Source organism: Otolemur garnettii, unplaced genomic scaffold, assembly GCF_000181295.1.
Source record: "Otolemur garnettii isolate 467f Iridium unplaced genomic scaffold, OtoGar3 scaffold00033, whole genome shotgun sequence".
Taxonomy (NCBI): Eukaryota; Metazoa; Chordata; class Mammalia; order Primates; family Galagidae; genus Otolemur; species Otolemur garnettii.
Window position 1 is genome coordinate 7,590,439 of NW_003852428.1, and position 18,256 is coordinate 7,608,694.

An 18,256-nucleotide genomic window follows, 5' to 3' on the forward strand; every position below is an offset into this window, starting at 1 on the left:
GACTCTTTTAACTCCTACGGATAGCACTTCTGGAAGAATTTCCTGTGTTTTGATACAGGATTAGAATAGGAAAAGCTATTTAAACAATTTGGGAAATAAGTTGACTGAAGTCTGTGTACTGCCTAGCTGTATGACAGTCCCTCTTTCAATGGCAATTGCTTTTAGAATTACAGATATTTCTATTATGGATGCTGGACACCTAAACATATCAGTATGTTGCTATGGCAAACAGATTGGTCTTATAGGGAAGTTTAAACCACTTATGACAGCAGAGTTCAGGTAATTCAGATATCAGCATGAACTGCAACAATGTAGTCCTCTGAGTCAATATATTTTTCTGTTTTGAAAAAAATAATCTTTTAGGTACCTTGAGTGAAAAAAATACTAACCATACTAACCAGAAAGCCATGCATGCATGAAATTTGAAGTCAGATCCCAAAGCAGGGTGAACTCAAAAGAATTTAGATATGCCTAACTCAGAAACCTTGAAAAATAACGAGATAGCTTTGTGTTTTGTTCATATTAAATTTCCTCTAGATTCTTTTTGTTTTTCATTAGAAGAAAACTTAGACAACAAAACACTAAAAAGAACCCATCTTGTTAAATAACACTGGCCTCTGTCCCAGTCCGATGCGATTCACTATATATTACTGTGTCAAAAAAAGTTAAGTAGATCAATAGAGGTTTTACACTGTTTGAAAAGACAAGCCTATTTCCCTATGAAAGTTGATATTATTATCAAATAAATGTATGCAGTCCTTTTAAAGGGTATATTTTGACACAGACACATAGATTAATTTGTATAAGTATGATATGTTTTTTAGAACTTTCTTTTTAATTATATTGCTGAAGGCTAGTTCATTTACCAAAATCTAATGATATTTTAGCAAAAGTGTGACACTGATTTTTTTTTCCTAATAAAGTGACTAGCAGTAATGAACTGTAGAAAATGTATTTTTAAAAGTAGCTACAGGTATTTGTGGTAACCATCAGAAAGTGTCCTAATGGTATTTATAAATATCAATGATCAATTTATTTATCCCCCTTTTTGAAAAGAAGACTAAATCTGTGATTTTATTTCTGCCATACTATTCAAAATAAGTAAGCATGTTAGGCACTAACTAGATCATGGGTATATGGTAGAGAACATTTTGTTTTAGTTAGAAGGAATGAGAATTAAAAAAAAAAAAGAAATTCTTAGAGATTTTACCTCACCAACCAATTGCACAAATGGAAAGCACAGGTAACAAAGCGCATATACATCGGAACTCTGGCAATGGGGTAGATAATTTTGATGATGTAAACTTTGCAATTATGTAGATATTTGCCAGAAATGTTGTCTTCTAAAAACCATAAACATGGCAAGTTCTTAGGTATGTTTGTAAGTGAAGTCTTAGATGACATTGAATACAAATCCTGTTTTCTGAAGAAAGGAACAGGGTGATTTGTGACCTAGAAAAATTGAGCATGATATCTCAGATCAAGAAAGTATTCTAGGGGGCACCTGTGGCTCAGTGAGTAGGGTGCTGGCACCATATACTGAGGGTGGTGGGTTCAAACCCGGCCCTCATCAAATTGCAGCAAAAAAATAGCCAGGCATTGTGGTGGGCCCCTGTAGTCCCAGCTACCCAGGACACTGAGGCAAGAGAATCACCTAAGCCCAGGAGTTGGAGGTTGCTGTGAGCTGTGAAGCCACAGCACTCTACTGAGGGCGATAAAATGAGACTCTGTCTCTAAAAAAAAAAAAAAAAAAAGTATTCTAGAATTATGGAAAAAAGCAGACCAATATTTTAAGTTCTAGAAACATTATTTTCATAAATACGATGGGTACAAAATGGAAACATAGATGAATAATTAACAATTCTACAAGAGTTCAAGATGAATGAGACACTTTTAAACAAAACCTGATAATAAAATCAGCATTTCCTGTATAGATGACACTGAGAGTTTCTAAGAAACCAAATGTGTTAGTAGTGAGTGTGTGTTCCATTCAGATTTGAAGTTGCCTGTATAAAAACAGAGAGGACATTGTAGTAAACACAGAAAACACAGTAGACTATAAATTATATCAGTTCGTAAACTATAATAAACTCATGTTTGTCAAATATTGAGAAGACATTAAAATAAATTATAAATTAACTTTGGCATGAGTAAAAAGGAAAATAATAATCCCACAGGTCTGATGACAGAAAACATACAATAGTGTAGTTGATTTAAATGAATTGCTCCCGCCAATGCCTCTAATTTATATTCCAGGGCAGGTAGTAAAGTGGCAGCTCTGTTACTGTGTTATGAGGTCCTTACCATAGAGAAAACAAGGCTGCAGCCCGGAGAATCACAGTGAATGAAGGGCGGGGGCCCTGCTCACTTAGGGATGTGTGTGCGTACTCTGCAATACCTGCTTTGTATTTTTAACCTTGAGGACACACTTGAATATTTGACAATTTTGCTACCTCCATTTTATATTAACTGATGCATAGAGAATGTTCCTCTGAGCCTCAGCTGCTACAGCGCTCTGAACTCTAGTCGAACCTTTCTGTGCACTTGAAAATAAATAATCACACTGCTCCTGATGATCCATCAGTGCATTCTCCTACTCAGAGTCAAAAGCCAAGACAAAGAACTGTCTGTCCAGAAGCTAGTTGTGCTTTAAATGACAGAAGAAAACAATCAATAAGTAAAGACGAAATTTTGAGCTCATGAGTAAATATAGAGATGAATAGAAAGGGAAATAAGTTTCTTTGGAGATGAGGGGTGAGGAGCACCTGGGTTTGCTTGTTGAACAAATACCTTTTGGCACTGGTGGAAAGGATAGAAAGGGGTGAGGTGGGGGAATACGTGGTGGAAGTTTATCACTTCTGGACCCTGAAGCACGTCTCTACTTAATGAAAATGCATACTTTTCTAATTTTACTTCCACGGACAACTTTTTCTTAAAATCTTTACATTCTTCCTCATCTCCCCGATAAACTAATGGACTCAGGACATGGAAAAGAATTCAGATTTTAACTGTGATACCCTTTAGTGAGTTATTTCCCTTGTAAAATATGAAATCAGCTGAAATTAAGTAAAATCTTCTATGAAAATGTAACCATTTTAAAAAGACTTGTATTTCACAAATAATAAACTTTAGTTTTAAACTCATTTTGCCATCTTTGTTTTTAATTATTCTAAGGAAGTTCTAGAAAGAAGACACGTAGACATTAGGATCATTATTAAAAGTTGAAAATACCATATTTCATGTTCGTTTTGGCCTCCTTTAATGCATACCGTGGCCATGGCTATTGAAATCTGTGGTCAGCTCTTGGGCCACCTGGAATATTTTATTTATATAGTCTAACTTTACTCTGCTCCTTAATGTATATTAAAAGTATATTTTAGAATTTTTTTCTTCACCACTAGAGATAAGACTCTATCAATAAATAACTAAGTGTCTGATTTTACCTCGGCCGCTACTGTAGAGATTTGTGGCACATCACAATTCTTCCAAGACTCAGGTTCACCATCTGAGGACTCTTGAAAGATTTTTTAAAAAAAAGTAAGACTCCACTGCTCTTGCGTTTATTGACTGAGAACCACATACTCTGCAAGACTATGCCGTATCAACACTGGGGTATTTATATTTGTGCAAACAATATTTTAAGTCTTTTCTAACATGGTACGTACAAAGATCTTATAACTACGTGGTCCTACAATGCTGTGAATGATAAAGAAAAAATCATGTTTGTGCCAGGTTAGATAACATAAAGAGTAAAACCTTGGGCAGTGCCTCTGGCTCAAAAGAGTAAGGCACTGGCCCCATATGCCTGAGGTGGCGGGTTCAAACCCAGCCCCGGCCTGAAACTGCAAATAAAAAAAAAAAAAAAAAAGAGTGAAACCTTATAAAGTGTGCCTTGTTCTCCTTAAACTCTAATACAATGAAGACCAAGCTAATCTGTAATATTATGAGTTAAATTTAAAAACAAAATTTGATGAAGGGATTTTTAATTTTTTTGTTTAATAATTAATAGACAATAATTACAATCAGGGGCATCAGCAAAATTAAATTTACCATCAATTATTTATCTTTTCTTTAGGTCATTCACACCATCAGTGCCACTGATAAGGATGATTTTGCCAATGGACCAAGGTTTAACTTCTTCCTTGATGAACGCCTGCCGATGAATCCAAACTTCACTCTTAAAGACAATGAAGGTGAACATAAATATATATATTTTTGCTCTACGTGGTTGCTGCTCTGACTTGTCTGAAATAAGCTTCATCGGTTTTCCTTTATTCTTATATACCCATGAACAGCTTGCAAATCAGCACTCCAAGTCAGTTGGATGTTAATGTGTTATGATTTGTGAATAGCTTGTATTTAAATTTGAGCCATATGTACGAATAACTTTCATTGAATTTATTCAGAAGCATCCCTTTAAACAAGAAATGTACATGTAATGTGCTCTTGGGCAAAATTTTAAGAGAAATCTTAGCTGACAAACTTGTTTATGAGAGCTCCTGCAACTGCTAGGAGGGAGAAAATATTTAAATTAGCAAAAATGAAAAATATGTCCTAGAGACAGTTACAAAAGGAAATGCATCATCTTGCATTAGCAAAGCTATTGGTATATGTTGTACAAATTATGTTTCCTCTTGTTAGCAGAATACTTCCAAAATAGGGGTTGAAAGATAGATATGCCTAGGTACAGAATACTGTGGAACATGAAGGTTTGGGGATCATTTTTGTTTAAACCCCTCTTATTGTGGCATGGGGGAAATTCCATATGTTGGTTACTCTGGAAGATTCATTATTATATGAAATCTGGTTTGGCAGATTTCTCAAGATTATGTACAAGGCGTTCTTCCTACCCTTAAGGAAACAGTACATTGTTCAGTCTGTGAAATTTTCTGATTAGTATCAGCTTTCCCCTTCTCCATACTATTTTTGATATTGTTTATCTAAATATGCTGTTATGTAGGATTTAATGCTTATCTCAGAATCACATAAAGGAAACAATCACACATATATTTTGAAGCAAACATTTAATTTCCTCTTTGTACATTTCTAAAAGAAGAATTTTCAAAAAAGCAAGTTGCTAAATGACAACCTGCTAAAAGCATTTTCCCCATTATCCCTAATGTTCTGTAAATATAAAAAGGATACCGTAGTGTGCCTGAAGCCTTGAGAAGGTTGACAGAGACATAAACAGCTTAATTGTCTCTTCCATTTTAAGTAGCCCTATATCAGCTCTACTTATCAGAATAGGTATTGTTTGGGCATGACAAATAGCATATGACTATCGTACATTTACTTATATTTGAACATCACATCTCCCAATCCAAATATATTTATGGCACTTAAATGCATGAATCATGTTAAAAAGTAAATTTATATTTTCTTATATTTCAAGAATTTCAGAATCTAAGACAGCATTTATCTTGCTGTTTTCATGACTGAAATCAAATCTAGACACGCATGCTTATATTTCCATTGAAATTATTTCTATTACAACAAAAATTTTATTTTATGTTTTAAAAAGAAATTGAATATGTGACAATACTATAGTAAAATTTGATAATAAATTTAAATATGTGTTAAATTTCAGCTATTAAGCTTCATATGCATAACTCTGAATGCACTTCAGAAAAACAGGAGAGTGGTATTTTCATTGACACCCACATCAGCAACTAAAAGTTCATACAAGATTATTATATTTGGAATTTGTGAATTTAATTAATGATTGTATTTAAAATCTCTTAATTCACTGATATGACATTACCAGTGCTACAACTCACATGTAAGGTATTCTCCTCAAAACGTATACAAAACTTGTTTGTTTATTTATTTTGAAACATTAATTTTAACCATACAGATGGATGTTTATCATGTCCCAACTTTCATAGTAAAGATGTTTAAACATATTTGTAAGAATATTTTTTCCATTTTTTTTAGAATTGATGAAATCATAAATAACATAGAATTACTCTTTGGTAGAAAGTATAGCAGTTTTTGAAAAGGAGGTACTAGCTGAAAACATGGACTTGACTAAGCCAAGTGCCCAACCTAAATTCAGCCCCTTCACCTCCTGAGCCTCAGTCTTTATATTCACTAATCTGTGATTAGAAATACCAACTTTTCAGCCTTGGGAGAATGTATGTTACCATATGTAACTGTATTAGAATCACATGACCTTTTTTCCATAAATAAGGCAATTATAGATAATAACATACAAAGGTAAAATTAAAAATGGAATAGTCATGTCAGGATGAATCCATATGTACGTACGTTCATACTTACAGCAGTCATTTATTTATGTCTGTATAACTATTTTATTTTCCTAAGCAACAAGCAGCATAAAAGCACAACAGAGTAAAAGTTAGAAACCCCCAGCCTGCTGGATCCTAGGTCCATAGGCATTACATTACCTGAGTTAACAGACACTTATATGGCCCCAGAACATAAAAGAAATCTAGAAGAAAAAAATTAAAGCCATTTATTTTCTGCACCCACTGTTCACGTGAATGTACATATTCAGGGAAAAAAGAGAAAGCAGAGACAGCCTTTAACTCAGGGATAGGACCAGGAATCTACTGATTCCGTCTCATCTTCTTATTGCTGTATGGCAAGGAGTGAGCTCAGAGCAATGATTTCCATGGAGATGAAGAGAATCACATGTTGTTGTTTACGAAAAGCTTGAGAAGCAAAAACTTCAGAGATATTGAAAGAATTAAGAAATTAATCAGAAAATGAATTTAGTCTGAAAAATAAAAATGTATAAATGATGAGAACTGCCTTAATATAAGTAGGTTTCATAATTTCAAGATATAAAAAGAAGTCAATAGCATCTTTAAAACATGGCCAAGACTTATTAGATAACATGATGCAACAGAAAGTGAAACTTACCCACCCATTGTTGATACTCACATTTTTCACATTACAGGGCTGGAAACCTCATGTATAAAAAACGATATATCTCGAAAATGTTAAAGACAGAACTAGAAAACGTTATGTTAACTAAAATTTTAATTTTAATTATAGATACCCACATATGTGAAGATATACATTAGATGTACAAATTATATACATGTATAACTATAGTTATCTAATATATAGAATATTCATAAATATTTCATAAAATTGAAATATGTAGTTGGAAAAGATGAATCTCAAATTCAGAAGACTGATCAATGGGGATGGAATGGAGAGAAATGGAATCAGGTAGAATATGAAGGCTGTATTTGTCATGTTTGATGTCTTTAAAAAGTGATCTTGGGACAGCGCCTGTGGCTCAAAAGGGTAGGGCGCTGATCCCATATACCGGAGGTAGCAGGTTCAAACCCAGCCCTGGCCAAAAATGGCAAAAAAAAAAAAAATGATATTAAACAAATGTGGCATACTAATATGTTTAAAATCTGAGTGAGTGTTAATATTTCCTTTATTTTCTACATGAAATAGTTCACTAAAACATATGTAACATTATTTCAGAGTAATAAACTTATTGAGTTGAAACTCATTTATTCATTCAACCATTGTGCAAGTGATAATGTCATCACAAATATTTCCAGGAACCTTTTCTGCTCTCAAAGACATGTAATGTGATAGGGCAAGTATGCCCTGAAATGAAACAAAAAATGACATGCTATCCATGTCATATAAGACCTGTTCTCCTTTTGGAATAGGGAGTTTGGCTAAGTTCCTAAAGAGAGATATATTTAAATTGGTAACTGAGTCATGAACAAAGTTTCCCAGTAAAATAGAGAATGGCTAAAAATTGTAGATAGGAAGTTGAACAACTCCAGAGGCCTTACGGTAGGGAAGACTAGCAGAGTGAGCTCAAAAAACTTGATGTCCACAGGCAGTCCCCGAATTACAAACATCTTATACAAACATACAAATCACAATTACTAATGGGGGCTATTGCATTAAGTCTCCGACTTACAAACATCCAACTGACATGCAACTTCCACTTACAAATGGAGGTGATAACAGTAATCGGTAAATAGGCCTGTTCCAACTTACATGCAAATTCAACGTGAGAACAAGCCCATAGAAACTGTGTCATTCATAACCTGGGACTGCTTGCCTAGGAAATCGCAGTAAAGGTTGACTGGAAAGGCAGGCTGCAGCCAGTTCTCACAGTTTTGTACACTGTGACAAGTCAATTTCCTTTTTTTTCTTTTCTTTGTTTCAAATAAACTTCATCACAATATAAACGGAAGATATGGAAACTCTATCATGGGAATTATGTAGTAGCGAGATTTCTAAAGGTCCATTTGTGTGCTATATACACAATGGATTGTGAGTAGGCAAGTATTATCTATCATCTTTAACTGTAATTATTAGGAAATGATTTAAGACCCTGAAACAGTTTTCCTTTGTGAACAATATTGCCAGAACTTCTTCACATTCTGGGATCTTCCCCCACCCCTCAAGATCTTCTTGCTGGGAGACAATTCTCTATTAATCTCTTAACATTCCTTCCTGTATTGCAAGGAGAGGACTTAACATCCCTTTTTTTCCAAACTATCTCCTCTAGAATGCTTAGCCTTGGAAGAAATAGCTAATGTCCCCCTTAGGAACAAAGTATGTATTTATTTGCTGTGTAGTATATCAAAGGTAGTGATACTCTCTGAGGTAAGTGTTTGGCAAGTTTTCTTGCAATTCATTAAAAAGGATCCAGGCTTCTGAAACTTCAGGTTCCTTAGCTGCGATACGTACCTGCTGAGCACTCAGGACGCACCTGAGCTCTAATGTACCATTTCCCTCCACCTTAGAATATAAGGGGATGAATATTTAAAAAAAAAACCACACAAAAACTTATGCTGCTTTCTGTGCCATCAGTGAAAATTCCTTATCCCTGACCTAGGAGTTTTGCGCCATCTTCCCACATCCATAACATCATGGCAGGCTAACTTACTAGCCTGCAAGTACAGGAGAATCTTAGACCAGACTTCCTTCACATTCCTTAATACTTTATTGAAATAGTTCCTACTAGAAACTATTGTAAAAGCACCTAATCAATTATTATGACTTATTACTGTGTATATACAAAATCCATAGAAAAAATGAGTACCTAATAGTATTTACCCCTGAATCATAAGGCAGCTAATTCCCTCATACCCACTGAGAAGATCTTCCCCATCTCTACCCTAATGGCGTTTTCTGATTTAATAACAGATATCCTTGCTAAATGGGTAAATTTACAGCAATGCCCCATGTTTTCCGAGATGTTTCCCCTTCCCATTTTATCTTCCCCACCATATAGTCTATCCCCCTGATTAATTTGGAACCGGATAATTTATAATTTATGTGAGCATTACAGTTTTCTGGAATGTTCTATCATGTTGAATTTTAAAAGTTTATTGTATTAAGCCTAGTTTTTATTACTCACTGTGACACATACTGTGAATATATTGGGAGAAAATACAGCCAGTGTGGAGCTAATGCTCTGCTTGGGGGAACAAGAGTGAATCCTAGTGGAGAAAACATATCCATTGAAAGAAAACGTGGTCCAAATACTCATTGTTCTGGCAAATAACCATGCTGTTCATTTACAGACATGTGCATTGCTGGTAAAGTTATTTCTTTTTTTATTTTCTTAAACATGTTAATGGTAGTGATTTTATAATCATTGTCAACTTATTCTAATATCTGTTCCCAATGCCAGGTTTTTTTTTCCCTTGTGGTTTGAGGGTGAGGGAGGGAAGCCTGGAATGTATAGTCTTGTTCCTTGATCTGTCTAGTATGTTTTGATTGAATGTCACACATTCAGTGCTGCTATAACAAAACACCTGAGAGTGGGGAATTCTTGAAGAATAAAACTGTATTTCTTACATTTCTGGAAGCTGGGAAGTCTCAGATCATTTGGTGTCTGGTAAGGGCCTGGTGTCTATATTCATGATGGCAAATTGAATGCTGCGTCCTCCAGAGAAACGAGGCCAGTCTTTCCTCATATGGCAGGATGGCAGACGTGAGAGAATCCTCTTCCAAAATCCCTTTAGAAAGCTGCAGCATTCACCGATTCACGAGAGTGGAGCCCTCAGGACCTACACACCGTCCATGAGGCCCCTCCTCCTAACACGTTGGCTTTGGTGACAAAGTGCATCAAGTTCAGAGGGGACAAAAATGAAGCCGTAGCCCTAGAAGAGGCTCAGATGATGATCTGTTTCTCCAAAGAGTATTCACCCTTTTCTGTGCTAAGCGATTAGAGAGAAGGGTTGTCACTTTACTCCAGTCAGAGTCTGTGCTGAGTCAGGGCTGACTGCCAGTTTGCTTAGACTCCCTTGTCTCCCGTTTGTTCTATTCCTAAAGCACGACCCTAGGGCTTTCCACGGAGTGCTGCTTGCCACTCTCGCTGGCCCATTAATCATTGCTCAACACTAAGATAAGGCAAAAAAGCTCTTTGTCTTCCAGGCCTTCTCAGCTTAGGCTTTAGCTTTCTGTTAAATTTCCAAATTAACTTTCAGTTTAAACTTTCAGTTTAACAAATGCCTGTAGGGAAAATCTGTCATGTGTTTGAGGCCTCTCAAATTCTAATTGAATTGCAAGCCCAGGATGCTTCAAAAGCTTTCCCAATTTCTGTATCCCCAGCTAGGAATCTTGTCAGTATCTAGGGTAAGCAAATACCTGCAGAAGAAAAGAGGCCTTGCAATCAATAGCTCTCCACTCCACATTTATCCCCCTCTGGAATTGAAACTAGTCTAGTGATTTTGGCAGTTTTCTGAAACTGTTAAACAAATATTTTCTTGAAATTTCAAGCTTTCCTCTATGTTATCAGTGTCAGCATCAGTCAGTCACAAACTGGCTATTTTACTCAGACTTTCCTTTAGCAAGAGGCACCTGGGAATAGTGTCATTAAACAATGGCAAGACAAACCGGGCTTCAGAGAAAGGATGCCATCCTCAACCTCAGTCTCTAGGGCTCAAGAGTTCCTCTTGCCTCAGCCTCCCAAGTAGGTGCTTGCCATGATATCTGCTAGTTCTTCTACTTTTAGCAGAGATGGGATCTCATACTTGCTCAGGCTAGTCTCAGACTCATGAGTTCAAGCAATTCACCTGCCCAAGGCTCCCAGAAGGCTAGCATTACAGGCAGGAGCCACCATGCCTGGAACTATATTTTTAAAATTGTTGACATTTTTATAGTATCTTAAGACTCATGGAAATGTGCACGTGTTACTATGATCCAAAACGTGCTAACTGGCTCTGTCTTTCAACTCAGTTGACCTCTGCTCTTGTCCTCTGTTCTTCCTCTTAGGGAGATTCTTGAGCCCTAATTCCCTGGGGTCTCTCCAATGTCATTAAGGCTAGTGAGTAGATTTGAGACAGTACCTGAGTATCTTCTTGGAAATCTCAAAGCCTCTCAGCTTTGGACGTCACCTTCAGAATCTACCTTTGTGTCACCTTGATATAGCAGTGTGTGTTATCCTAGTAAATATTTGGAAGAAAATGAGCTTGGAATTGCTATTTGGGCTACCGTATTTGTCATTAGATACTGTCTTCAGATATCTGCTAGACTTGGCTGCTCTTCAGGGAAGTCTGTTTACCCAAATCTTCATTAATAATTTCACTTTGAGCATGTGCTACTTTGGGACATGCAGATTTATAGCAGGCCTGTAAGAAGGACCTGGTCCATAAGTGCCCAAGAAAAAAAGGAAAATTTGGTTGAAATGGTGATTGCATAAAGAATGACAATGTTTTACAGCCTACCCTGGTCCTTAGAAATTGTAGAGGGGATCTTGGTCTTTCTCAGTACACGGGATGGGATTCTAACGCAAATTTAATTAAATTCAAAGCATCCCATTTTATGTTAAAATTACTTAACGACACTATTCCCACGTGGTTCTTGCTTTATGCATGTAGTTTGGGGTAAAATAGGTAGTTTTGACTGACCAGAGCTCCTAATGATAATGAAGATAAAAAGCTTGAAATTTCAAGAAAATATTTGTTTATTGGTATCAGAAAACTGCCAAGATAACTGGGAGAGTTGCAGTTTCAGAGAAGGAACACAACAGAGTTTATCAGAAGACAGGAAAACTTCCAGCACAATGGATGAGGTCCTGATTCAGTTGCTATTGCAGTTCAGCTGAGTTTGGTGTTTTGTGCCTTGTCTGCCAGAGCAAACCTGCTGGCAAACATTAACTGAATCTTTAAAACCAAGCTAGCTTACATTGATTGGTTTCTTTAAGCTCTCACTGACTGGCCTCCTTTGGCCCTTTATTTGCGCTGGCTGCTCTTTCAACCAAATTCCCAGGGGAAGTCCCTCCCCTGGCATTGCCCCGCCTAGTAACAGCCGGTGACCAATGGCTGCACAGGTTGCCCTAAAGAAGTCCCTCCCCTTCTTCTCCTTGCCCCTCCCCCAGTCCCTGCTTAATACCTTTTGACTCCTATCACTATGAAACCTAATTTGTAACAGAAGTCAGTGAAAAGTAAATGACGTTAGAAAGATTACCAGAGTTGTGCTATGAAAAGAGATGGACCATGATTTCACTCTTAAACATGAGACCTAATCCTCCGGGGACAGAAAATCAGAATATTTTTCAAGTAACTGGGAAATTAAGACAGTATAGAGATGAAAGAATGCAACAACAGTTATATGGGTTAGAAAAAAAGCTAACCCGGGAAGTGTAGCTGAGCACTCGGTGCTATTTGAATTCACTCTTGAGAACACACTATTAAGTACTACGCTATATTCTGTGCTCAAAAAATAAATAAAATACTCTGATTTCTATCCTTTATTTGTTTTAGGACCAAGTTGTGGTGGTTAGAAAAATTTGTACTTAGCAACATTCTTCAATATGTATCTAGAAAGTTGCTGCTCTCTGTTTATTAAATACTAAAGGTTTGGAGCAAGTAAAAAGATTGTTATTACAATATAGACCTAAATGCATATTATTTTTGTTTAATAATGATGTTATTTTTATTATTAACTAATATAATGATGATAACACAATCTTATTTAAAATTAAAAACTAGATCTTAGGGTGGCACCTGTGTCTCAAAGGAGAAGGATGCCAGCCCCCTATGCAGGAGGTGGTGGGTTCAAACCCAGCCCTGGCCAAAAACTGCAAAAAACAAACAAACAAACAAACTAGATCTTAGAAGGTGAATTTTAAGTTAGAGAATTTTTAAGTTGTATTATTCTAGCATAATAATAAAAGTATGAAATATTTGCATGTTAAAAAGTAGCTTTTTTCTCTAATATCACCTTCTCTTTAAACTGTGATAAACTTTTAATCTGGCATCAAAAATTTCATTCCATAATTTTAACTTCTTCATATCTATAGCAAATAAATTATAGATATATTGTCACACAATGTAGCAATATAGGTTTGAACCCAAGTTTTGGGCATATGATAAATTTGTTCATTCATTTTGAAATATACAGGTCTAACCTAATACCTAATTCTCCAGTATAAAATCATCATTGGCCTACAAAGGTAATCTGTTCTGTTTCATGATCTTTATTCTGTATCCTGAGGGACTAGGCTTTTCTTGGTACAATGATATTTGACAACCTAAGTCCTAGGCTTCATTCTAGCTATAAGGTGCATTTGTAAATCTTACGGGTTTTAGTAGGACAAGAGATCACTAACATGATCTCTTCTTTAGGACTTCTTTAGGGCAACCTGTGCAGCCATTGGTCACCGGCTGTTACTAGTGCCCATGTGGGCACTTCCATCTTTGTTTGTTTACAGGGTTTTAAATCCCTTTTAATTTGTCTCTCAAATTTGAAAATGCTTATTTTTTTTTGACAATTTGCTGTTAAGAATATCTTTTACTCCAGCTAGAGCAAGAGTGAGACCCCCATCTGTATTAAAAATAAAAAGATTATCTGGATGTTGTGGTAGGATACTCTAGTCCTAGCTATTCAGTCGGCTGAGGCAGGAGGGTCACTCAACCCAGGAGTTTCTGGTTGCAGTTAGTTAGACTGATGCCATAGTACTGTAGTGCAGAGGACAGAGTGAGAATCTAGCTACTAAATAAATAAAGAAAGAAAGAAAATAAAGAAAAGAAAGAAAGAGAATCTATTACTCATACTGTTATCCAGGTTATCTTCTTTGACCTGCATTTTTGTTTAATTTTTGTAGATACTTTCATTCTTAAAAATGAATAAATCCAAATAACACATTTTTTTAAAAACAGTAAAAATGGTTTGAAAATTATGTTTTCATCATATTAAACAAATGTTCTGCAGACTGTCAGTTTTCTACTGTTGCACCATTTTGAACATTTAGTTGTTTTCTTTCACTTTATTACATTTATTTATTTCTTTGTAACATTCTACTTCTAAAGGAAGAAGATCACATTATTTATAAGTTGTTTTATGATTTTTCACAGAACACTTAAAAAACAACATAGAAAAATATTGTTTATATTTTCCCTGTGGCTATTTGGGGTGGGTGAAAGTCTGTAACTATAAGCTTGAGTTAGAGGTTATGATAAGGGCTGTATTTGATGTTCACTGTGAAACTTAAAAAATGTTATGTTTGGAGTCCTTTCATTGAAATGTCACTCTCCATTGGTAATGAAATGCAGGTATTTAGTTTTATATAGCAGAAACCGTGAGTTTATTTTTTAATTTTTATTCTGTATTTCTTTGACATTGTCGAGTCTTAGTAGATGATATTCCCGTAGTTTATTTTTGTCTTTCCAACAAGAACTCACAGCTGGTGTCATAATGTGCTTAATTTCTCTGCAGAGAATAACCATGTGAAATGTTGTCTTTACCCACAGGGTTTCAAGAGACCATTTAGAGACTCTTCCTGTTTCTGAGCAAAATAACCCACACATAATCTACCCAAAATCACAAATCAAGCCTCAAACATCCCCTAATGGAGGTGGCAGGAATCGTGTCCTGCAGAGTCACTTATGGGGTCCGGGAGGAGGCAGCACACATTGTTTTGATTCTTCTGTGGCTGTGCTTTCTCCTGCCAGTCAGATCTCAGCCTTCACTTACTCACATTTTCCAGCCACAGGTGACAGCATGTCGTGGTCCTTTACCTAAAGGTGAACACACAAGTTCGCCTCGTGAAAAGTTGAACAGTGGCATACAGTCGTGACCCTAACACAGGAAAAAATGTGTGTTATCAACTCTAGCAATTTGTTTCAGTGTTCTTTCTTTTTTAAGGTAGATAAATTTGGTTTTGTTCCCTCTCTGATGACCTCCTGCTCTATTGATTTGGGGGTTATTTTTTGACGTGTGTTTGTGGTGGGGGACGTCTCTTTTTTCTCTTACGGATTTCCAGTCTTCAGCGTTCCTCACCTTTCATGCTCCTCCTCACAATGGCAACGCAGGGAAAGCTGCTCAGACCAAGAAAAAATACAGAAGTAGGAAAACAAAGCAGAAGCATTGCTAATTATATCATTTCATGCCAAGTGCTTTCTTTGTGTGAAAATGTAGGTTCCGCTCTCGTGCTACAGGAGCCATCCGTGCTTCTCGCTGCATTCATGCAGGTGAAACTAAAATAGAATTATATGTTCACTTTTTAAAGCTCTCAAAGAATTTATACTGAGAATTTTTTTCCCTGTTTATAAACCTAGTGACTCCAAACATATTTTCTTCCGCTTTGATTCATCCTTTTCTTACTAAAAATAACACTCTTTGCTAAGGGTGTGTAGTAAACAACAGGTGGAGGGTTTCCAATGTAGTTCACCTTTCCATTTTTTTTTTAAACTTCTTCTCTTATCCTACTTCTGCAATTATTATAACATTGTGTTATGTTTACAAATCATTTTTTGTTTTGGGCTGGACTACTATTTTAAAAGATTACGTGTTTTTTCTTCTTTATCCCCCTCTCTTCCTATATTAACACTTATGTAAATGAATGTGTTATTTTGGAGCAGATTTGCTGTACCCTTTTTTTTTTTTTGCAGTTTTTGGCTGGGGCTGGGTTTGAACCCGCCACCTCCGGCATATGGGGCGCCAGCCTACCCCTCTGAGCCACAGGCACCACCCTTTGCTGTACTCTTTAAGATTCATATTTTTGTTTCACATGTGCATTTATATTCATTTTCTAAAGTCTCTAATAGACAGGTTGTGTATATACAAACATAATTAATGGCAAAAAAGAAGGATTGGATAGTTTCAAATCTGATGTTTAACATGTTGGTAAGAGATGGTAGCTTTGCAGGAAGAGATATTTTCTTGCTGAGATTGGGAGAACTGAGCTCAAAAAATTAAAAAAAAAAAGACAAAAGAAATTTAGACGGGCCGATGTGTCACACAATCAATAAAATGTAAATTTCATTACATTGGTTACTCATCTCCTTTGAGAGTGTGGTTTAAATCTCTTTATGTACTTAGTGGAGTCATTTAAGATGGTTATAACTATTTTTGTCTCATTATTTATGAGTAAAAGCATAAACCTTAGACTATGGACAATTCTGTTATTCACAATTTAAAGATTGTCAGAAAGGAGTGTGGCAGATGGTCAGAGGATGACACTGCAGGGTGCAAATCAGAACATAATGACATATTGGATCATACATTTGTGGTTTGGCAGAAAGACAAGTGAGGCCACAAGGATGTTTACAAACTTAAATAAACAAGCAGAATTCATGGTCTGAAAACTGAGCTTTGGGCCATTCTAAGATTTAAAGACAGGCAAAAAGGGAAGATGAAGGAATAAATGTTCATTAAAGAGCATAAAGAGATCATACTGCTGACATACTATAAGATATATTGGTTCTTTTTGGTTTTAATTTCTTAGTACATGTACAGATGATAAGAAAACTGTAACAGGAGATAAGGTCCCGCTGAGTACAGTTCAAGTTGTTATTTATCAAGTACCTATTAAGTCAAGGAAGCTTTGCAGGAAACATCATATTGTTTGATGCCTGAGCTCTGATAATAGTGAAATCATAAATGGGTCTTAGTGCTGCGGCAGGAATAGAAAAAATAAAAAAACACTGAAATCAGCTTGTTCATCTTTCTGGTGGAAATTGAGGCTGTAATGCCTATCTTTCTCCTCAAATTAAAAACAAAGTTACAAAAATCAAATTTGAGATCCATATCTGAAAATTTCAAACATTTCTGCTATTTGGACAGATTTGAAATAAAATTTTAATGGTCTTCATGCTTGGCTATGAATGAGGTAAAACACATCTTTCTACCTGCATTATCAGGAGAGGAAACTGATGAAGTAGTAGGGATTATGTAAGTGTCTGATAATGTGCGTTTCAAATGCTCAGAGTTTTATTAATTTTCTAAGATATAAAATCATTTTGGACTATGAAAAAGGATTTATTTTTGCCTCAGGGAGTATTTTCAATGCCTGCCTTATTTTATATTAAGATGTATCACAGTACTACAGTAGGACAGAGATTGGGGTCCACTCAACGAGATCTTTCAAAATATCAAAAAATAATAGAGTGCATATTACTAGTTCAATAAAATTATGTAAGAACTCTAGAAGCAAGGCGTGACTTGTGTTGTGCTGTCCTATTATGTAGCCTTCTGTTCCTGAAAAATCCAGCTGCTGTCAAGTCAATCTGTATATCCAACAATACATCTTACTATTGTGTAAGAAGAGCCTCATAAAATTATTATGACTTACTACAAAACGACATTTGGGAATCTTACAGCTACAAACGTGAAACTATATCTATATAATTACTATTGCTTTTCAAAGACTTTTAAATTTCAATTCTTTCACAGTCCTAACATGAACATTTTATAGAGTGCTGTCATGAATCAGATGTATAGGATGGCTATAAAGTTCGTGTGCAGTATAAAATGCCACAACTAATTCAAATTGCACACAAACTTTATGGCCACCCTGTGTATATATATATATACATCTGCACAGCCATCTCACTGATTTTTTCCTACATGCACTCATATCATATTTGAACAAAAAATGGGATTATATAACAAAATAAATGATGTATCATTATCTATTCTGAAAGATTAAAATACATTCAAAGCTATTTATTTCTACATTGAACTGAGTGGGTGCTTGCTGGGAATCCTAGGAATATATTGACGGAAATCAGCAAGACATTAATGTAGAAGGTTTCCAGTTTTTTTCTGGATATTTTCAGGAACATTTTGATCACCTAAATCCTTATTTGACATCTAGGCACTATGTTGTTTCAAGTATTCTTCATATGATGTATGTTTCTGTTTTGACGTCCCAATCAAAGTCATCTAATCACATCCCATTGGGTTAAAGCATCACTTTTAAATTGGCAAATCTAAAACTATGAACAATACTTCAGTTTTCTGTAAATGTCGTGTCTTTACTGAATTATTTGAGACTCTTTTAACTAGTTAG

General features: G+C 35.7%; 1 protein-coding gene across 3 annotated transcripts in view; it reads left to right on the plus strand.

Moving 5' to 3' along the window:
• The window catches only part of CDH18 (cadherin 18), a 276,573-nt gene that overhangs the window by 245,032 nt on the left and 13,285 nt on the right, over positions 1 to 18,256 (plus strand). For all 3 annotated transcript variants that reach the window (XM_003789537.1, XM_012805011.2, XM_023513077.1), the window contains exon 9: positions 4,076 to 4,193. In XM_003789537.1, coding sequence (XP_003789585.1) covers positions 4,076 to 4,193 — 118 coding nt within the window. The remainder of the gene's footprint in view (positions 1 to 4,075; positions 4,194 to 18,256) is intronic.